General features: G+C 58.8%; 1 protein-coding gene across 4 annotated transcripts in view; it reads right to left on the bottom strand.

Moving 5' to 3' along the window:
- The window catches only part of NTNG2 (netrin G2), a 69070-nt gene extending 56049 nt beyond the window's left edge, over positions 1-13021 (bottom strand). For 3 of the 4 annotated variants that reach the window (XM_036238344.1, XM_036238346.1, XM_036238347.1), the window contains exons 1-3: positions 12372-13021; positions 8542-8668; positions 7619-8313 (exon numbers count right to left, since the gene is read on the bottom strand). In XM_036238344.1, coding sequence (XP_036094237.1) covers positions 7619-7831 — 213 coding nt within the window. In that variant the 5' untranslated portion in view covers positions 7832-8313; positions 8542-8668; positions 12372-13021. Of the gene's footprint in view, positions 1-7618; positions 8669-12371 lie in introns of all 4 variants that reach the window. The other variant, XM_036238345.1, reaches the window with a different exon arrangement.
- Positions 13022-22445: the final 9424 nt, after the last annotated feature.

Consider the following 22445-nt stretch of genomic DNA (forward strand, 5'->3'; position numbering starts at 1 on the left):
AAATGCCCATCAGGTGATGAATGGATAAATAAAATGTGGCGGACCGTACAATGGAATACTACTCAGCCATGAAAAAGGAGTGCGGCATTGACACATGCTACAGCTGGATGAACCTTAAAAACATCACGCTGAGTGAAAGAAGCCAGTCACAAAAACTCACACATCGTGAGTTAATTTCATGTTATGTGAATTTCACCTCGATTTAAAAATTAAGGAACCAAATTTTAAATGCTCTCATCAGAAGAAAATAAATTCTAACTATGTGCGGCGATGCATGCTAACTTATTGTGGTAATCCTTTTGTAATATATACATGTATCGAATTATGTTGAACACCTAAAATGAATACAATGTTATATGCCAAATATGTCTCAATTTGAAAATTAAGACGAATTATTGAGAAGTGGACGCCAGGGTGGAATCTGTGATGTAGCATTGTAGCGTCAGCTTCGTTTTTCTTTGTTTCGATTTTCGTTTATGAGAATACTCTAATAAAGGGGTTTGAACTTGAAAAACAAAAAAAGCCTAGTGCTGCGTTGGGCACAAGATACACACCAGAACCCCTCTTTCCACACTGGAGCCCCCATGTCATCTGTTTGTGACCAACGTCAGCTCAGATTCCCCCAAACTCCCAGGATGGATCCAGCAATCACCCGGGAGCGCTGGATGATTAATCTAGCAAAACCCATCATTGTACAGCTGGGGAAACTGAGGCCGAGGCTTGGCCCGGTGTGCCAGCAGCAGGGCGCTCCCGGCCAGCGGTCACTCTGCTCCATCATGCCGCCCCCCCTCGCCCCCTGCCGGCAGGCCGTGTGTACTCGGGGAATTAGAGACACAGTTTCATACATTTAAGCCAATCTGCTGCTGATGAAAAACACATGAGAACCTGCAAACCAAAGCCACACAGAATGTGTTCCCACTTCCCTCGTCACTCCGGCCCCTCCAGGAAGGAGCAGGCGTCCTCGTGGGCCACCTGGGGCCCGGGCCAGGTCCAGGGCAGGAGGGTCCGGGGCCTGGGCTGCACGGCAGGAGCAGAGCTCTGCGGCCCGGGCCCGTTGCTGGGGTGGGGATGGCCAGGCGTCGAGGGCGAGGGGTGAGGCTTGGCACCTGCTCCTGGGAGCCCGCCAGGCTCTGTTCCAGCCCCGTGGCCTGGGCCTTCCGCGCCCTGTGGGCACCCTCAGGCCTCTGCCCACCCACTGTTCCCTCCTCTCCTCCCGCCCGCCACACCCTTGGCCGAATTCCCCCACCCCAACCCTGGGGTTGACCAGCTCCCCCATTTAGTGGACCTCAAGAAGCCTCCGTCTATTCATTCATCGAACGGCACAGTGACGTCCCCACCCCACGGGCTCACGGGGGGGCTTCGATGACATGAGCAGGCGCCGTGGCTGGGCCCCTCCCACCGTCCAGCGCTCTCCCCTCAGGTCGCCCGCACCCCGTTCCCCTGCGTCTTTGCATACGCCACCTCCCCTGCCCCACCATCGCTCCTCTGAGCCCTTCCAACGCTTCGAGGCCACGGGCCACCCCAGCGCCCAGCCCTGTGACCGCCGCAGCCCACGCGACTGTACCCCGCGTTCCGCTCTTGGCTGACAGGACCATCTTCCGTCTGTAGTTTCTGCTTTTACTCTTATAAGACTGGGTGGGGGGCGGCGGAATCCCTCTCCGGAGCATTGGTTTGGTGCCAGTCCCAGCTGAGGCCCCTACATGCCTGTCTCATCTCATTCAGACCGCCTTCGAGGCTGTGTCTAGAATCGCCCCCATTTTCAGACGGCAAAACCGAGGCTCAGAGCCACAGGGGACTTACCCAAAGTCCCACAGCCCCAGGCGGGGGAGAAGCACGAGCCCACATGTGCCCCGCCCCACACCCCAAGTTCTTGTCCACAGCTGGGCAGCCTGCCTGTCTGTCCACGGTCCTTCCCCCCACCTCAGTACATGCAGGATTGGGGTGACTTGTGATAATACATGCAGTAGAGGAGAAAAATGAAAATGTATTCAAAATCGGGGCTGGGGAATGTAGGGACAGAAGAGGAAGTCGGGCCTGGGGGAAGCAGGGCTATGTAGACAGGAAAGTTCCAGAACCCAAAGTCTCTGACGCTCTTTGGAAGGATGGCCCCCCAGGCCCCGCGCTTCCCCGCCGCACTCCAGTCACGCTGCCTCCTACCTACCGGGTGCCCGGACCCAAACCCACTCTCATGAGTAAAGGGCCAGGATCTCGCCCTGTGGGCCTCGGACATCGCAGGCGGCGCCGGCACCAGGAAGCAGATGTCCCTGTGCTACAGGATGTCATGCAGAAAACTAACCCTGCCTCGGGCGGTTCAAGAGATTGAGCGGCTTTAACGAAGGGTTGGGTGAAGCCCCGGTTCCGGTCACTCTCTGCTTAGGGACAGAGCCGTACAGGTCCCCTGGTGTCACCCGAATCGCAAATCCCACGGAACAGGGACTCCAGCGAAGAGAAGCAGACACTCTGGGGCTAACCCTGTCCTGATAGAAACCTTCGTTCTTCCTGTAAGACTCTCCTCTGAGAAGCCTTCCTGGATCACACCGTCCTCCCACCCACCCATCCACTGGTTCAGTAAGTGCTTACCGAGCGAGCGCTGACTGAGCCAGGAGGGAGGGGCGTGGAGATGAAGAAGAGAAGGCGGCCCTGACTTTGAGGACCTCGCGGTCCCCGAAGGAAGCGCACATCGGGAGCATAACGACCAGCATGACTTGAGCATCTACTGTCCGCCAGGCGCTGTGCTCCTGACAGTCCCGGAGGTGTTAATTACTCCGGTTTAAGGAGATAAGGCTCAGAGAGGTGAGGGTCATGCCAAAGGTTGCACGGCACGAGATGCCCACGTCCACCTCTCTGCCCCTAGGGCCCGAGCGCTTACCCATTAGGCCACAATGGCAGGACATGCCCAGATGGGGATGTCCTAACCCACTTGGGCTAGGCAGTCTGGGAAAGCCTCCTGGAGGAGGTGGGGTCCACCCTGAACCTCGAAAAAGGAGCTGGGGCTCTCCAGATAGACTCGAAAGCCTCAGAGATGGAGGGAGCGAAGGACGGCATTGTGGGTGGCAGGGACGTTCGGACGCGGGCAGGGCGGGGCGGGCGTGCTGGGCGAGCGGCAAAGGCTGGCGGGAGAGACCGGCCTTCGCCCTCTCCGCGCCCACGCACCGGGTCCCGTCACGCCCACCCGTTAGCCGCGCATGGTCTTTAACAGCTGTTGTGTTTCCCATGCCGTGGACTTGGATTTGCGAGTGGCCTCCCTTTCCGGTCACAACCACAACGGGCACAAGGTCAGACCTGGAACGGGGCGCACCGGAGGGGTGTAAGGGGAAGAGGAGGGAGGCTGCGAGGGGTGTCCCCACGCTCTCCTCGGTGGGTTTGGGGGCCGGGACACAGATGGGAAGGGGGGGGGCTGGTCAGCTCGCTCCTGCCGGATGGAAACTTTCTCTGAACATGAAGGCCTGGCAGGAGGTGGGGTGTCTGCAGCCTTGATTCTTCACGTGGTTTTCGATGTCATGAAAGGGAGGGGCTGGAAGACTCTGGGGCCCACCTGCCATCTGCATGAATTGTGGCCCTAGCGGAGGGACGGGGTCGTCTGCTCTGCATCTGGGTAAACTGAGGCACAGAGAAGGTAACGCAGGCTTTAAGGAAGACATGTGCTTAGAGATGCATGTTCGGGGCCTGCTCTCAGTTTTCCCATCTACCGAGGCCAAGGCGCCTGTGTGCTAAAGTCACCTGAGATACAATGTTTACTGTTCATCTATTTCACAGTATAAGATTATCAAGCTCGGATAGACGGCGCTATCAAAGCCTCACGCTAGAACAGAGCTTCCTCGTTAAGCATGGGGGGCGTCATGAGAGAAGCGTGTCCTTCTCCCGGGAAGTTGGTGGGGCAGGCGAGGCAGCCATCATCATCCCCCTTATGGAAGAGGAAACCGAGGCTCGAGAGTTTAAAGACCTGCCCGTGGGCGGAGTGGCAAAGCTGGGACGTGAGCTCAGGTTGTCAGGTCCCAGCCGGTGGCCCTTGCTGGGATATGGTGCCTCCTCTCTCCGGGACCTCGTTCAGAGCCACCAACACCAAGGAACTGCAGCCCCCAGCTCCATCCCTACATTCGCAGGAGCCCTGCACGCCTGCTCACCTGCTCGACAGCGACCTACCCCCACCCTCACCTGCAAAGATGCCCTGGCAACATGGACCCCGCGGGTCACCTGCCACGGACCGAGTAGGCGGAGCAGTGCCCCCCAGACCCTGCCCTGTGTGCGTCCGACCCCCTGGATCTCTGGTTAAAATGCAGCTCCTGCCTCAGCAGGTCTGGGGCGGGGCCTGGCACTCTGCATATCTACCAGGGTGAGGCTACGCTCCTGGTCCAAGGAGATACTTTGGGCAGCAAGTGGGTGGCCGTAGGAACACTCTGAACGCCGCCTGCCCGGCCTGGGGCTGGCGCTAGCACGCTCTCTCCAGGAGAGGCCGCTGGCCTGCGAGGGGCCGAGGAGCTTTTCCCTCCTTCTCCTTGGCCCTGCAGCCTCGCCCCGGCCGGCCCTCTCCACCTGGGCCTGGGAATGGGGGGGGGGGGCTCTCATCTCCTGCAGCTCTCGTTGAAATTTCGCCCTTGCCCAAGAATCCTTGGTCGAGAAAACGTCCCTATTAATTCTTATTGTGCCTTTAGAGCCAATAGGTTTTTATTTATTCATTTATCTTGGTCTTCCTTCCCCCCGCCCCTTCCTCACCAGGCTGGAATTTGCAATTCAGTTCTCAGGTGGCCTTGCTGAAGGACAGAAGCCTGGCGGGGAGACAGGGTCTGCACCACGAACCCTGAAAAGGGCAGCCGCCCCTCGGCCCCTCTTCCTCCCTCAGGGTGCTCCTGGGATCACACTCCAGTGGGTTGGAAGTTGGGGCAGCTCAGCACCTGCTGCAGGTGGGGTACCTGGGAATAGAGACGCACCCTGCGATTGCAAGGCTAAGGGGGCAGTGGGCCACCTGGCTACCATTAGGGCGCCCCCTGGTGGCTGTTTAACACCACCTGCTTTGGCTGGAGGAGTTTAAACTGCTGGAGCAGGAACCTCCTCCTGCCTGCTGCCCTGAGGCCAGAAATACAGGGCTTGGCATCCTCAAGGCTGGAGAGAGGCAAAGAAGAAAGGGCAGGGACGCCATGGAGGGCGTGATAACAGCCATGATAAGTGACTAACACACGGAGCACCTACTACGCGCCGGCGCCGCTCCTGGGGCACACGTGGCCTGGCTGCATCCTCCCCCCCTCCCCCGGCGCTGTGAAGCGTTGTCTCTGCTTCACAGAGGAGGAGAACGAAGCTGGGACACGGAGGCCGAGCCTCCCGCTGGGTAAGTTCCCAGCCTGCCTTCTAGACAAAGTGACCTTGGTGGGATTTAGGCAACACCTTCTAATCTCTAAACCAGGATTAGAACAAGCACCTGCCTCACAGCACCCGAGAGAAGATTAAACGAGACTCCAGACTCACGCAGGACCTGCTTGGGCAGAACTGCAAGAAACCGTGGCATGGAGGGGCCGGATCCACCTGGATGTGACCCCTTCCTCCCTAGAAAAGCCGGCGCCCCGCCGAGAGAGGCATCCCTCCACCTGTCAAAGCCTCGCCCCCATCCTCATCAGCCCCACATTCGTAATCAAAGGCAGGACTGACTGACGGCAGCCCCTAATGAAAGATGTAAGTCCATCAGACAGGTGTCGAGACACCGAAGACCCACCTTGTGGGAGATGTTGGAAATATACTCTCCTTACCTGTCTTCTCAGGAGAGGAGGAGGAGGGGACGAAGGCCTCTCCCAAAGCCCAGGGCTCCAGGACGCCTGTCTGGGCTCAGGCTGGGCGGCATGAGGACTGTGGGGGTGACCGCCCCACCCTGGCGCTGCACTCCGTGGGGACAGGGCAGGGGTCCGGGGCTAACGGCATCCTAAGCCAGCTTTAGCCAGGAGAGGGCCTTGGACTCCATCTGATGGTCACCTCCACCCCTCCAGCCCTGCCTGGAAGCTGGTCCAGTGAATTATGATTTAGCTATCCTGACCTACCCCCTCACCCCCGGCACATTAAGGCAATGATTAATATTTAAGAGAAGAAATATGAGAGACAGGGCTTGATTCTGCTCAGGGACTGTGTGGAAAAGTCTTCACGTGAGCTGGGGCGGGCAGCCACACTGAGATGTGGACCCAGAACTGGGCTCTCCCCTTGGCCTTGCCCCCGGCTTTCAGGGGCCAGCCCCCTCGGCCATTCCTGAGCCAGTGAAGTTCTGGGGCCTCCGGTGCAGTGACCCCCACGACTGTCCAGCCCCTGGCTCCCAGCCCTGTGCTGCCTTCTCCTCCTCTGCCCAGCCCGGCCACCACCCACAGTGACAGCCTCACAACAGCTGACTATCCACATGAGGCTCTACCTTCCTGGGCTGCCTGCTCTGTGATAGGCCCGAAGTGTCCCATGGATTGAGGCATCCTCAGGGGCCCCGTGGGGATACCCACTCAGTCCAGCCATCAACACGGGGACCCAGAGGCTCCCCGAGGACACAGAGGCACCAGCTGCCCTGAGATGATACAGAGCCCTTCTCGTTAGCTCCTGCAGCCCGGCTGCCCAGCCTGGCTGCCTTGCCCGGCCTTCGGCCGGGCACGAGGCCTCCGGAGCCCTGCCTAGTGGGGAGGTGCCACTCAGCCAGCAGTTCAGCTCAGAGACTTCGGAGCTAGACGTTTGAGTCAGTTCCACCACTTCCCGGAGTCTGACTTTGGGCCTCAGTTTCTCCATCCGTGTGATGGGAATGACAACAGCTGATTGCTCTGTGCCAGACCCTACTCTGAGCAGTTTACATGTATGAATTAACTCACTCCTTCCAATGACCTATTATGTGCTTTATGTGCCCATTTTACAGGTGACAGAGCAGAGGTCCAGAGCCACCACTGGTCCAGACCCCACTCCCTGAAACTCCTACTTTACATAATCGACCTTGCTGAGCTGCGGGGAGGACTCCATGGAATGACACATATTAAGCTCTCAGCCCACGCATTTGGGGAGCGCGCATGAATGATCCCTCCTAATACTCTTGTTGTCGTTAATTTTGCTTGTATACTGAAGTACTCTGTGGCACATAGGGACAGCACCAACCACAAATACCCTCTGCACTTCCGTCAAACCTTCCCCTACAAGGAGCCAGCTCCGTCCTTGGTATACCCTGGCCTGGCAAAACCGTTTGCTGGGTTGGACCGGGTGGGACAGGAGGTTTCAAGGCAGAAGAGATGAACAGAGGTCGGTCAGACTGCAGCCTTGCAAACAGTACCTGGCTTACTCGCCCAGAATGCTGACTTCCTACAATGGAGGCGGGGCTTATCATTGGGGCTGGAATTGCAACCACTTTGATCTTCCTGAGAGGAAGAGGGACCGCTTTGGCGGTCAGCTGGCCAAGAATTTTCCCACCCCAGTGAACGATGTCATGTGACCCCAGAGTCCGCAGGGTGGCCTTTGCTCTGGCACATTTCCAAGGCGGGACAGAGACCTGATCCCAATCCAAGATGCAGGGAAGTCAACTGTGCATCTTGGTCCTCCCACTCCGCTCACTCATCCCAAGGCTCTGTCCCCCTCCCGTGTGGCCTGAGCGCACGGAACAGTGGCGGGCAGGCTGACTTACGTGGGAGCAGAATCTCTCCGGCGGATCTCCGCACGTGATGCCCGAGGGCTCCACCTTCACCCTGACATAGTCCTTCAGGCGCATCACCTTGGGCTGGCAGGCGTAGAACTCCCAGGTGGGGCCCTCATCCGAGGTCACCCAGGATTTGCAGATGTCGTAGTCCCCAGAGGCCAGTGGGAGGCAGTGCAGGAATAGTGCCAGCAGGTGCAGCATGGCTGTGCAGTCCACAGGGGCGCGGCCCCACGGGCCCCGGGCAGGCAGCGGCTGGGTCAGGCGGGACTCTGGGCCTCAGCATGGAAAGGCCACATCTACCGGGTGACGGAGGCCGGACGTCCCAGGGACTCAGGCGCTGCCAGGTTGCAAAGAGCGAGGAACTTGTTTTTTCCGAAAGGCCGATACGGAAAACTCAGAGCCAGCGTTTCTCAGACTGCTGACAAGCAGATCAAAAAGTCGCCCATAACTCGGCGCCCTCCTAACCTTGGCATTACACCTCTCCCCAGAGGTGAACGCGATCAAATCAGGCAGACTCTCAAATTGTGACCGTGGATGGAAATGGGATAGGGAGGAAATCCACAGGGACCTGGCATGAGGCCGGATCGGATTGCCTTTAATTCGTGTCCTTTCGATCAATCCAGGTCTTTAAAGGGCCCTTCATGTGTGATGTGCTCAGCACCACTGCCGAACAGCCCTCTGGCCTGCGTTGTAAAGACAGAATAAAACCAGGAGGTGGACATGTTAGCTGGGAACGCGTACCCTCTGTGGGGTTAGACTTGGCGTCTCGGACCAATAAGAGAGATTTCTTTTCATATGGGCTTAAAGCGACAACAACTGTGCGGCCGGACAGAAACGTGAAAAAGCTACTGAGAGAGCAGCTCATTCGGCTCTGTTTTGGTGGGGACAGGCACTAATGGGGGTCAGCTGACCTTGGCCGGTAGCCATCGGCAACGTATTATGAAGTTTCTGGTACTTCGGCTCTCAGAGCATCCGGGTACCCGGGGCCTGGCTTGTCCTTCATTGTAAGAGGGGAGGAAAGCTCATTAGCAATAACACCTGCAACAAATTAAAGAGAGAGAGAAGGGAGGTGAAGACGTCGCGGGACAAAAGCTCTCTGGCAGAATGCGCGAAAAATGAGGCTGCCTCAGCGAGGCCTCCCAAGGAAGCTGGGTTATTTTTATTAGCATCGGAGTGGCACGTTTGGAGATTGGGCACGTTATTAAAAAGGTGGTGCGTTTTCTCCTCACTTGTAGGAGCGCTAAGGCAGCAGAAGCACCCCCTGCTTAGGGTAGGTGACTCCCTAAAACATCCCCAGGAGTCAAGATTGAATGGTTGCTTTAAAATGCCATGACGGGCAAGTCCAAACGTCAAAGCTGTGAATGGCAGAGACGAGACCGTACGTGCAGGTACAAATGAGCGTGTGCGTATAGGTACAGATAGGTACACGGCACGGTCCACACATGGGCCAGCAGTTAGGAACCGGGTGCTGATAAGCACCTCTCCAAACTCCAAAACGCTGCATTTAATGTTTAACTCTAAGGAACTGGGGATGTTGAAGATGTTGACAGAAGTGACAATGATTTGTCAGATTAGATTTCCTGATCGAAGCCACATTCTGCAATCGTCCTTCGGGGGTATGTTTATAAATGGATCGCTATTATGATTATCGCTTTCGTATTTTAAGCTACTGGTAATTATTTAAAAGCCCAAATAGCTATAACTAAGATGAATGTTTTATTGCAAAAAAAAACACACAACTCCAGTAATGTGGCATGTTCCCAGACACTCGATACATCCCCCGGGGGGGATGTGAGTCCAGCCAGTGTGGGATCCTGGCCAAAAATACGAGCCTATAGGGCAAAGGTTACCGCAGTGAGTCGCAGCAGAAGAGCCTGCGTCATTAATTATTCTGGTTATCATGCCTACGATCGTTGCATCTAAATTCCCAGACCGCTGCATGGGAGGTGCTAGCTTCCGCCCCTCACCTGGTACCCCCTTCGGCCATTGTTTACGTGGCAGGAACCTGAAGAGTTAGCTATGTTTCCATGAGACCCCATTATCCACCCAGACACACACACACATACACACACACGCGCGCGCGCGCGCACACACACTCCTGCCCAAAATGACAAACCAGAGGGGTGGGCATCATCCCAAGGGGGTCGCTGGCTTCTCAGCACCTCCCCAGGAGAAGCCCCCAGGCAGCGCCCCCGCGCTGCGGACTGCATCATAAATCTGCATCACGGGGGCCCCTGCCCCTCTCTCTGGCCCGAGGCCTCTCGATGGAGATGAATGGGGCGCAAGGGCATCACATTTCACCTCTGGCTCTTTAAAGAGAAACGTGTTTCAGAGCCTGCCCGGCCTTGAATGCGCTGCCGGCTAGAAAACTCTCAGAAAGAACCCGCCTGGCGACTATTTTTACAACCTGAGAAAATGTAGTAAAAATAAAATAGCGCGGCCGGCAAAGGTTTGGATGCCTCTACCCAAGCGAGCTTCGAGCTTCGTGCCGCCCAGAAAACAGCAGGTCCCTAATTAATTCTTTCAGCCGCCGAGTCCAACTGTTCGCTAACAGGTAGGGCGCTCCTGACAGCCGCGGCACCCGGGCGCGGGGCTGCGGGCTTCCTTCATCTGCTGGGCCGAAGCTGCTCGGAGCTCGGCGGGCGCCGGGCGGGCCGGCGCGGGGAGGCAGCGAGGCCCGGAGGCCGCGAGGCCCGCGCCAGCGGCGCGCGGGGCCGCTCGCAAATCTATTAACTGCTTTGCAGTTCTGTTGGCCTAAATGCCACGCTTTCCCTGGAAAAAAATGGGGAGGAGGGGGCAACAACAACAAAATCCGCCGGCGGCGAGGGTAATAAATGTGTTTACAACTCGTCAGTCAATCGGCGTTCCTGCTGCCGCCGTCGTGGGGGAATTGGGGACTCAGCACGCGGATATTACAGTCGGTTTTTGCCAAAAAGGGAAAAAGGGAGGGGAGAGGCGCGAGAGTCCGCGGAATTGGGAGGCGGAGAGCGGGCGGCGGGAGAAGCCAGCAGGGAAACCTCAGAGTCAGGTTGCCTCCCATGGGTCGTTTTCTCCCTGGAAAATAAATCTTCACCTGATATTATTAAGAAACTGCAGCTCCTGAAACAAATGGGATCGATGCTTTTTATTTTCTTTTAAGAGTCCTGAGGAGCCGAGGGGTGCCGATAGCCAGGGTATTAAAACCCGAAAATTAGATTTTACCAGGATTTCTGAACTCGGATTTCTCTGTCTTATTGAATTAGCGCCTCTCGGAGCCGGCTCCTCCCGGGTTTGCGGCTGCGCCCTCGCCTCGTGGGAAACTTGCCGCCGACGGCACAAAACTGCTGGGGTCACTGGAGGGGGGCGCTGGGGGCTCCTCCCGGGACCCGGCCCTCGCCGAGGTTACCTGTCCCTTCCCAGCGAGGGCGGCCAAGGAGAGTGAAACTGCCTTCAGGGGCTGGTGCCTGGGGCCAGGAAGGACCGGGGAGCAGCTCCCGCCGGGGTCACCTTCCTGCCCCCGCCCACTCTGCCCCGGGTCAGGTCCAGCCGGTGCTGCGCTCACCACCGGCTTAGGGAGCATCTCGCCTCCGGCGGCCCCAGTCCCCAGCCCTGCAGCAGGCGCGCCCTCCGGCTCCCGGCGCCCCCCACGCCCTCTCCGCCGCCCCGGAGCCCTGAAAAGTTGAGAGCGGGGGGCGGGGCGCAAGGAAGACGCCTGGGCAGGGCGGCCGCGGCCGGGGCGGGGGCCGGCGGGCGGGTCAGCTCCGCGCGGCGCACGCCGCGGGGTCGGGGTCGAGGGCGCGCCTCGGGGTGGGGGCCGCGAGGGGCGCGCACCGCGCACGGAGCGGCCCCGCAATCCCGCAGCTGCTTCCTGTCTTCCGAAGTTAAGTGCCAGCCACGGGAGCAATTAATAATCGTGCCTTTAATAAAGGCCGGGCCGGCACCCAGGGTGCCCCCCCTTTGGCACCGCCTCCCTCAATTAGAAGGTACCCGGCGAGGCGCCAGGAATTAGTTGCATCCTTTTCCTCAGCGCCGCCGCCAGCGGCGACCCTGCCGCCGCCCCCCGCCCAGGCGGGCAACTTACTCCGGAGCGGGCGACCCCGCGAGCTCACGGTCTTCTTCCCGCCTTTCTGCCGCTTCTGCTCCCCCCTTCTGCGTACCACCCAGTTCCAGGTTCGACTCCGCACTGTCCCCAAGCCGGTCCCTGCGCAAGCCCCTCCCCCAGTCACCCACTCCGACACGGCACGGCACGGTTCCCGTCCTCACTGGCCAGGAGTTTCTCTGCAACTCACATATCTACCCAGTTTTCGGAGAGATGGGAAGGGGATGCGGGGGGCGGGGGGCTCTAGACGGTGACAATTAAATTAGGGTGGGACAGTGGCGAGAGAGAAGGGTTAATTTCCTTTTCACAAACACATCCAGGCATTCTTGCACGCGCGCGCACACACACACACACACACACACACACACACGGAAAAAAGACCCTGGTGGAAACAAGCCAGCCAGAAAGCCACGCTACTCCTTTAAGATGCCGCTACGAATGCACACGCCCCTCTCCCGCGACTCCGGCCCTCCGCTAGTAACGGCCGCCACCGAATAACTTTTGCATCCGAGCCTCTGCGGGGCTGCTGCAAGTGGCTCCTGGGCCCGGGAATGCCTGCATGGCCACCGAAGCCCGTTAAAAACGAAACCAGGCAAAGCTGCAGCATCTCCACCCCCCACCCCCTCCCGCGCTCGCCTCCCGGGCTCTCCCCGCCCGCCTTACCCCGGCTCGGAGCAGCTTCCCGGAGCGGGGACCCGGGAGGCCGAGGACCGCCACCCTCTGGCGCTCCGCCTCTCCGCCTCCGGCTGGCGCTGGGTGGGGGCGAGGGCCGGAGGGCCGAAGCCGGTGCTCCTTCCCCGCGCCGCTCCCGCCGCCGCGGCCGTCAGAGCGGGGCCGGGGAGCCCTCCGGCCGCCGGAGGGGCAGCCCGCAGCCGTCCCGGAGACGCGGGCCGGGGGAGGGGGCCGCGCGCGCAGCCCGCATCGCCCGCCCCGGCTGAGCGGGAGGTCGCCGCTAACAAGTGCAAACTTTTTGGCCCCCCTGGGCGGCTCGGAGAGGACCCGCGCTCGGGCACCCGGCGGCCCCCGGCCTGGGTGGGCTTCGCAGCTGCTTGTCGGGGCGCCGGGGCATCCCCCCGCGCGGCGCGGGCCAGATGGCGGGGCGCTTCACTGCCCCCCTGCACTCCGCTCCAAGTTAAAGCCGAGGCTAAATCCTCTTGCCATCATCGCTCACGATCACCATCGGGGCTTTTATCTCTCGGTCTGATCCGGGCTGCGTAACTTCCTCTGTGTGGCTTTAACACACCATCCCACCACGGAGCAACGGTCTTCTTAAAGGTGCAGGAAGGAAATACTGCGAGGCTCGGGGGACGCGCCACCGCCCGGGGAGGGGCGCGGCGAGCAGGGGCGTCCCGGCGGGCCCGCGGCCAGGGCGGCCCCGGCGGGCGGCCGCGGGAGCGAGCCTGCCTTGGGGGGGTCGCTGCCTAAACATCTCCTCCCAGCCCAGGGGCCAGCGGGTCCCTGCGCGCACAGCGCATCCTCAGCCAGCTCGGGTCAGGCGCCGCAGGGCTGCAGCTTCCTTTTCCCGAAACACAGGGGCCTGACGGGGTGCCAGCGCCCATGGGCGTAGGGGCTGCCCCATCGGCACCGGGGAGGGGGGCCAAGTGAGTCAGTCCGCCCACCCCAATATCCAAGGGCTCAAGGCTGCCGCTCCATCTCCCTCTGTGAAGTGCTGCCACCCAGAAGGCCCCAAGCAGTGGGTAAAGGGGTGGGTGGGTGGATTTGGGGAGATGGGGAGGGGGAGCGGCTGAGCGCACAACCAGAGCCTGAATACCAGCTGACACATCGCCGCCTCCACCCTGATGGGCCCTGCTTTTGGGAAGCCAAGCCAGCTCTGGGGGGGAGTGCGGAGTAGGGGGGCAGGAGGGGCCTCACTCCCTGGTAAGCACGGGAGGAGGGCAGGGGAGGACTCGTGCAGAGGCCAGGGCACAGGCCACAGAGCTGGCACCACTGGGCGGCCCTTGGCTCTTTAACCCCCTGGAGGTTTCCTGCCAGGCTGCCGCCGGAGCTGTGGGGAGAGCTTTCCCGGCTCCCAGGGGACATGTGGTTTTCAGGTGCCCCTGGCCTCCTCCAGGGTGGGTTCTTGTGCACAAGCAGACAGCACCGTGGTTAGGATGCATCAAGAACAAAGAGCCTGAGGACAGAGAGAGAGAGAGAAAGGGAGGGGACTGGTCCAAGGTCACAGAGGGTGTCAGGAACAGGAGCCAAACGTGGCACCTCGGTGCTCCACCCCTCTGCCACCTCCTACCTCCGCCTTAACCCTTCCCTGCTCTCGGCTCCCCCTCTGCTTGGAGAGGGGGCCGCGCGGCTGAATGACATTTCGACTGTTGTCACAAAGCAGGCAGAGAGGATGCAGAATCAAAGACTGTCATATGCTTTAATAAAAATAATGATAATAATCATCATAATTTGACATTTATTGCACACCTGTTTTACGCCAGGCTCCACGCAAACCAGTTTGTGTATTATCTACTCATTCTCCCCAGCAACGCTGTGACTTAACAGCTACTAACCAAGTCCCAAGGTAGAGATGAAGCTTTGAGATGTTAATTAACTTGCCCAAGGTCACAAGCTAAGGAGGTCTCTGGCCTGGCGGGGCAAGGTTCTCATGCCACCAGGTGGTACTCCGCCATGGCCTGACTTGCTGGTTAACTTGGGCCTGGGACAGGTTGCTTCTGGGCCTCAGTTTCCCCATCTGTGAGATGCGAATGGTGAGTCTTTCCTTTTCTTAGGAGGGGTCAAAAGCAAGGCCCTCAAGTGCTTCCTCCTGCATGTGGGTTTGGATCCCACCCCGCAAAGCCATCCTGGAAAGCAGATGCCCGCCAGCCCCTGGTTACCCGCTCGCAGGCCTCAAGGCGTCCAGTGGGAGGAAGCTCCTCCTAGGAGAACACATTGCAATTTGATTTTGAAGCACTTGGCCTGCAGGCAGCAGTGGAGGGCAGTGTGGGGCTCCGGCTGGGGCTCCGGCAGGGTGAGTGATGACCTGGGTCAGCCCCCAGGCAGAGTCATCAATTCCCAGGAAACGCCCTGTTCCTCCATCGTCACCGAGACTGGATGCTGCCAAGACAACCAACAAGACATGGAGGAGGATGCTTCTTATCTGTGGTTCATCTAAACACGGCGGAGGGTCCTCCCGCTGTTACCCCGATGGTTTAAGTGACCTATATGCACAGCCGTGTGCCCCTGGAAACGCAGTTCAAAACGCCCCTCCAGCCCTGCTCTCCCCGGTGCCCCCTGCCGCTCCACCAAGCTGAGTCCAACAGGCTTTTTCGGGGACCCGTTCCAGAACCTGTCTTCTGTCCTCCCATTTCCAGACCCTGGGAATTATGGGATAGTGGCGAGAGCACCGACCTGAGCGTGAGGATAATGGACTTTTTTCTGCTCAGCCCTTAACTAGCCCGTGGCCTGGGGTCGTGGCCTGGGGTGGCCACTTCTCCGCTTTTGCATTCAGTTTCTCCCTATGCGTAAGGAGGGGATTTGCCCAGGGAGGCAGTCCCTGTGGGAGGATCCTGGTTGACAGCAGGCCCAGCCCCAGCAGCCTCCAGGGGGCCGAGTCCCTTTCAGGCAGGCGATAACGTGCTTATTTCCCAGGATGAGAAACAAATAGGATTCCAGCCATGTAGGGACCAGGTGGTCAAGGGACATTCATTTTTAAACTTCATTGCGGTACCTTTTGACAAATGACCTTTTCCCAGCAATGAAAAGAGGCCGAGCACCAGGGGCAGGAAAGCGTTAATAAACCTCCCCCCAAATCATCGTTGGCTCCCTCTCACCAGCAGCCTAATCGTCCTCTTCATTGGTGGGACTTTGGCTCCACGGCACAGTTTTAATTTGAATTGTGTATGTGGAATCCACTATCAGAAAGCATCCGCAGAACAATGCGTTTAATTCTATTCCATCTGTTTTTTTTAAGGAGATATTTATAAAAGGATATGTGTATGTAAGGATATATACATACATATGTACGTGTATATGTACATGCATATAAAAGATGCCAGAGTATGAACGGGGGAGATGGGACCAATGACATGCTTTATTATGTATGTATTTTTTCTGTTGCTTGACCCCTTTACAATAAGGAAATACGCACAAATGGGATAGACAAGCGCCAGGAAATGATAAAGTCATACACCAAAATGATCTACTAGCTTTGCAATGAAAGGTAGCAGATGAGGTCCAGGCCCTCTGGGGATTTCTGAGAGAAGGCAAGTCCTACTGCAGACAGACAGAAGACAGATCAACAGAATGAGCTCACGCCACTCACTAACGTCAAGCGTAAGCCCCAAAGCCTCCCTCCAAAGTGTGTTCTCACCCTGGGCCTCGTTCTCTCCGTTCTCTGTTATGCCAGACCAAGATTTTGATTTGTCCCCTCGACCTTGAGCAGTTGAGATGCAGCTGTAAGTAGGCGGTAAGATCTTGGGAACTAGCCCAGGACCATCTGGGGGGTTTCCAGGCACCCCTGGGCCCCTTACCTCCCCAGCCACGGCAGGGGCAGAGGAAGAGAGACCCAGACCCACGCCTGGGGCCTGTCCCAAGGTGATACCTCCGGGCAGTGGCAGAGGCTGCGAGAAGCACCCCAACTCCTCTCTGCCAGGGCCCCGCTCTCATCTCCAGACCGTACCCCCATTAATTATTATTACGACATTAATCATACATGTGATTAATTCAGTGATGGTGATTCATAATTGATTGCATTTTATATGGCGTCTTTCATCCGCACATCTCCCGAGATGCGCACCGCCTACAAGAGACATGGAAAGAGGGGCGCGTTCTTCGCCCGCCTGCCTTTTGTTGGATAAACTTCTCCTCGCAGAGGCAGGGGGCTAATGGTTCTCCGGCAGACGGGGCTTGCCAGCCCCAGCTCTGTGCCCGTCTCCCAGAGCTCTGCAGCTCAGGCAGCGTCTTTCTGGCCAGGGCCTCCTGCCGTGCCTGGTGGTGGCCATGCCCTGGGAACGCTGCAGACCCCATCTCCTTGGCAGGCGGGTCTGCCAGGGCCCCGGGGCTGCTGGGCAAGGCCAGCTTCGGCTCTGCCGGGAGGCGGTGCCAGGAGCGGCACTAGACCAGAGCTCTAGAACTCGACTCTCTGGATGTGAGTCCTACCATCTCCCTAATCAGCCGTGTGACCTTGATTGGGTAAGCTACTGCCTCTTCCTGCCTCAGTTTACCCAAATGAAAATCGGGATTAGGAAGGTCTGTCTCTCCCTCGGGTTTTGGCGGACTTTGCGCGCAGTGACGCACACGGAGCACGCGCTCAGCGAGGGTGCCGGCAGCCGCGGGAGGCGGCGGCTCCGTCCGCGCAGTGGCGGTGCCGTGGCTGGGCTCATCTCGTCCCCTGTCTGAGCCTCGGTTTTCTCAGCTGTACCGTGGGGTGATTGGTCAACTTCCAGTGTTTCGCCCGGATCCGAAGTGAGCGGTCACTGCAGTAACGGTTGGATTTGGGGCTCCAGAGCTAAGCCGCCCTGGGCTCACACTCCAGCTCACCTTCCCCAGGTGTGCGGCCGCAGGCAAAGGGCTCAGATTGTGAGGCCTCAGCTGCCTCCTCTGGAAAAATAGGATAATAATAGCATCCAATGCCTGGGCGCAGTGGAAAGGGTTTTATGGGCTAACGCCTGAACTGTGTTTGGCTTCTAGAAAGTGCTTCGCACGAGGTGGCTCTGGCATCCCGCAGCAGGCACGGTATACCGCGGGATGTGGATGTCCTCACGTGTGTGTCTGCTTCGCCCCTCCCGTGAGATGCTAGGCTCGACCCATCGCATGGGTGGGGTCACACAGGGGCTGAGCGTGGCCTGGGTGATTCAGTTAGGGGTCAGGGCAGGGTGGGTGTTTAAAGCCTGGCCTCACGGCTGGGCTCCCTGGTGTGTGGTCCCCGAGCTAAGCCTGTTATTATTCCACGACTGTTTCCTTTCCGGTAATCCAGGGAGGGAACTTCCATTGCAGTCCCCACTCATTCGCAGAAGACTTGGGACGTGGAGCAGTCCAGTCCCTCTTCCCGGGCACACGGCGAGCGATCACCAGGGCGATTGGGACCAGCTCTGCGGAAGGGGTGGAAATAACAGGAGGGCACCTGCCTTCGCCTGCTGAGTCTCCCCCCTTGCCTTCCGCCCCAAAGACAGCTGGGTTTCCTTCCCGCCCACATGGGACTGCCCCACACCCGAGCCCCAGGCAGCATGGCGGGCAGGGAGCGCGCCCCAGGAAAAGTCTCGCAAAGTTGCCTGGCTCCTTCGGGACGGGTGGGCCCTGCGAGGAGGAAGCTCCCACCCCCAGTTCCCAGGGGACGAGCAGACGGATGGGGTCTCAGCCCGGTTGGTGCCCAGCTTGTTCTCAGAACGCCTTCGGCAGACAGCGGGTCTCTGGTCAAAGGGCCCCTCAGGCAGGACCAACTGCTGCACACGCTGCGGGTTCAGTCTCTGGGGATCCCTCAGGTCTGGGAGATGGGGGATGTGAAGAAGCACTGGCCTCCGTCTCTCAGCCGGGGCCTGCCAGCTTAGATCTCAGGGGACATCTCCCTGCAGGAGACTCTGGGTTACCCACTTAGCACCTACTGTGTGCCAGCACCCTGCTGGGCCCTGAGGATGCAAACGGCGACAAATCCATTGGGTCCTGCCTTCGGAGTGCGGCAAGTCTACTAGAATTATCCACGTCGCAGGCCCCAAGCTGTCTGTGCACCTCACAGGAATTTACTGAGCACTTACTGTGTGCCAGACATGGTCAGGCCAAGCTGGGGAGGCAGTTGAATCTGGAGAAGTATGAGCATATGTGAGTGTGTGTGAACCTGTGCGTGTGCGTGAGCATGTACACACACACATGCGTGCAGGCCCAGTGTGAGCGTGCTGGCTTGGCAGCATTGCCAGAAAACCCGAGACGCCCCACAGTTAACTGCAGAGGCGAGCCCCAGCTCTCAAGGTAGGAGAAGGAAAAATTCGAGCCATCAGCACCAAGAACGGTAAAACCCGGGCTCCGAGGGGACCCAGGCCTCGACTGCCACTGCTCTGAGCCTCAGTTTCCTCGCCTGTCAAAGTGGGGATAGATAATAAAAGCACCTACTTCCCAGGGTTGTTGGGAGAGTCCACAGAGAAATGCGTAGGGGTTCGTTCCCATTGGCGGATAGGAAGGCGCGTGGCAAATGTTGGCTCTGGTTAATGGCCACTGGCCGAGTGCATCCCCCAGGCGTGGCCCTCTGTTGCTCAATGAGGGGACATTTAAAACCCTGTGGGAGCCTGTGTCCCAGCAGAGGAGACTGTTCTGTGTCCGAAGAATAACGGGGTTCATCAAGCCTGGGAAATACACAGGATGCCAGCTCCAGCTCTCCTCTGGGTTGAGGCGTCTCCTCTCAAAAAGCCACGACTGGGAGTCCACTCTTTGGAGGGGTGAATCCCCAGCCCACCCCCTTGCATCCTCAGATGTGGGGAATGTTCCTCCCAGCTCTCAGCACGGGGTGGGGGGGCAGTGTCCAGGGAGCTGAGAACAGAGCCACACCCACTCTCCCAGGGGGAAAGCCTCACCTGGGTCCTCCACTGCTGCTAGCCAGGTGTGCATGCAGCTAAAGGGGCTGGGTAGGGGGCGGAGTCGAATAAAGGTGGCAGCCCCAAGGGGAAAAGGAGCCGCCTCCAATCCTGCGGCACGCCCTACCCTATGACCCCCCCACCCAGAGCAAAACACTCCTTACCGAGCAGGTGACCCAGGCCTGCTCTCCGACATGTGCCAATCACAAAATAATTTGGCCCGTTGTAGAAACACCTGCCCCATAGCCTCTGCCCCTGCCCTCCCGCTCCCCCTGCTGAGCCCAGGGTTCCTGGAGTGACCTCTGAGCATCAGGTCCACACCCTGTGACCCCTTGATCATCGGCATCATCTGAAAATAGCCCCACGTGGGCTCCAACCCAAAGGCAGCAAGCGCAAGCGAGCATGCGAAGCCCTGGAGAGACGGATGTCCTCGCATAGGCAAGCTGAGAGCAAGAGTCCCCATAACCAGAGGCAGCTGGAAATTCTGAAACACACCCCGCCGTGAGAGGAAGAGGTAAGCGAAAAGCCAGCCCTCCGACCTGCTCTCTCCTGCTCACGCGCGCACGCGCTGGAGTGCATGCAACTATTTCCTCGCCGATTTGCTGACTTTGAGGCTGCTGTGGCAAACTTCTCGCCATCAATACACTGGACTCTGGACCCTGTCCCCTCAGGGCACGCGGGGACGCTGCCCCTAAGCCCACCCATGGGCACTCCTGGGTGTGAGACTACGCCCCTCTCTCCCTCGCTCTCGGTCACTTTCCACCCAAAGGAAGTTCTCGGAATCACAGTCCCTAGGACGTCATAGAAACAATTACTCATGATGGGCGACTCTTGATCTTGAGAATCTGCTTTAATTTCTCACTTAATGACCCATGGCCTAGTGGATGGAGACAGCTCACGGCTGCCACTGTCCCCTCGTTCTGTCGACTTGGCCGGCTGTCACCATGGCCTCTTGATGTCCACCATTAACCCTAGCTGTCCCCACTCCCTGGGTCCCTAAAGAGCCTTAGTCTCCATCCTGGGGTCCTCCTTGTCCCCCCTTGCCCCTTCTTCACTATGGGCCCAGTAAACTCAGGCAAGTGCAGGGCTGGGAAGGACGAGCCATCTGGTCACCTGACCTGATGCTTTAATGTCATCTGAGAGTGGGAAGGACATGGCTTCTGGCATCCCACCCAATGGAAGACTCCCAGGGTTTTTCTTTTCTTTTCTTTTTTTTCTTCTTCTTCTTATTATTTTTTTGTTTTGTTTTAATCTGGAAAAGCGAAAGCTCTGGATCCAACACTCTCTCATCTTGACTCTGCTAATTCCTGAATCCAAATTTGCCGGCACATTGCTCGTCGAGACGAGCCCCTTCCACGTCCCTGCCTAGTGTCCCGTTTGGGACCCCTCTGCATAGTTCTGCCCACCCATAACTCTCACTGCTTTGGCAATCTCTGTAGGGGCCTATAGGGTCCTACGCCAGGTGTCCGAGGGTGGGGTGCTGAGCGAGTGGCGATGGCCCCCCGTGCCGGGCACAGGCTTGAGGCCCTGTGTGAGGGTCTTCAGACGCATTTAAGTTCATCTGGCATTTATGTGCTTGGACCCCCAAACCTGATGGCCTCCGTTAGAATCCCCACTGTGCCCCTGGTTTCCCTGGGCACCTCTCTGCACCTCAATTTTCCATCTGTATACAGGAGACCACAATAATACCCCTCTCTCAGGGCTGTCGTGAAGATCTAATAATGAAATTCTGGTTGCAGGGTGCTCAGAGGGAGGGAGGAGCCTCCCGTGCGATCAGGCTGCCAGGAGTAGGTTGACCCTTGACCTTGGAGAAGCCCTTTGGGTCTACCTGAAAGGAGAAATGCCACCTTTGGCTTTGAACTCATTAAGCAGCCAAACCGGAGCGACAAGAGAAGCCAGAAGGAGCATCATTTCAGGTCGATTGGGTGTTGTACCCCTGGCCTCCAAATTAATATCTCATCCAAACCAATCACATCTCTGAAGTCGGCTGGAAGCATCCTCCTCCATGAAGCCAGAATCATGACCCCCTTCTCCTCGGACCCCCGCTCCCAGCCATCATGGGCACTCACTGCCGGTCCTTACCATGCAGGGTTGGCTCGTGACCGCAGAGTTCAGGAGACTGCTGGGGTTTCTGTAAAGAAATTTTGATCAGCTGGTACCAGACGCTGCGCGGGACCCTGGGGGAGGCGCCCTTTTCCGGTTCCACCTTGCGGATGGGGACACCGAGGCCCAGAGCGATGAGGCCGCGTGCCCCCAGCCCTGCCCCAGGAGGCAAACCCCAGCCTGCCTGACCCTTCACCAGCGGCCTTGACCCCGCCACGCCAGCTTTGGGAACCTGGCTGAGCCCCGCGGCCCCCTCTCCGGCCTCAGGATCTCATTCTCCCTGCGAGGGAGTCGAGCTGCTGTCGTCTGAGGGTCCTTCGTGCATGAGCATTTCCAGAAGAGCCGCCGGCCTCCCAGATCCTCTCCGGGCGCCCATGTCTGCACTCGCCCAGTACAAATGTTTCTCCGAGCAAGCGACAGAGTGACAGCTCCCTAAGGAGAGGAGAGACTCGGAGAGCAGCTTGTCAGAAGGCTGACATTAACACGCCAGGCCGGTGCACAGGTGAGACCCGGGCAGCGGGGCGTGGCCACGGGCAGCGGGGGCGTGGCCACGGGGGTGCAGCCGCAGCGGCGGGAACGCGCCAGAAACCGCTCCCAAACGCCTTCCGCAGCGCACAGCGGGGGCTCTCCTTTTTGTGGCTAAGTGGCCAAACACGTGCCGAGCAACTACTATGTGTGTGCGGGTCTGGGGCACCCGAGGGTGAGGCTGGGACTCCTTAGCCAAATGCGACGGGACTATCTGCAGAGAGACCCTCTTGGCACGAGGCACCCACCTGCAGGGCCGCGGCTATTCGACTGGTCCGCTCACTGGTCTGCTCGGAGACCACCCCCCCCCCCGTTTGCTGCACCACCCCGTCTCCCCGACCCTGAGCCACACGGGGCCCTTCCTTGGAACTCCCCAGACCGCCCGTCCCCCAGCAGCCACCCAGGCTAGCTCCCTGCAGGCCTGGCTCCTACACGCACCTGGCACCTGCCTGGTCTGGTCAACCCCGCGCGGCCATCACTGCTGACAGCACACACAGCCCCCCACCCCACACACACATACATAGCGCCCAGATCCGGGGTACCAGGCTTGTCTGCTGTCCCGTGGAGTCCCCTGCGGGCGACTTCAGGAAGACCCCAGGCCCGGGCACCC

Source organism: Rousettus aegyptiacus, unplaced genomic scaffold, assembly GCF_014176215.1.
Source record: "Rousettus aegyptiacus isolate mRouAeg1 unplaced genomic scaffold, mRouAeg1.p scaffold_m13_p_3, whole genome shotgun sequence".
NCBI lineage: Eukaryota > Metazoa > Chordata > Mammalia > Chiroptera > Pteropodidae > Rousettus > Rousettus aegyptiacus.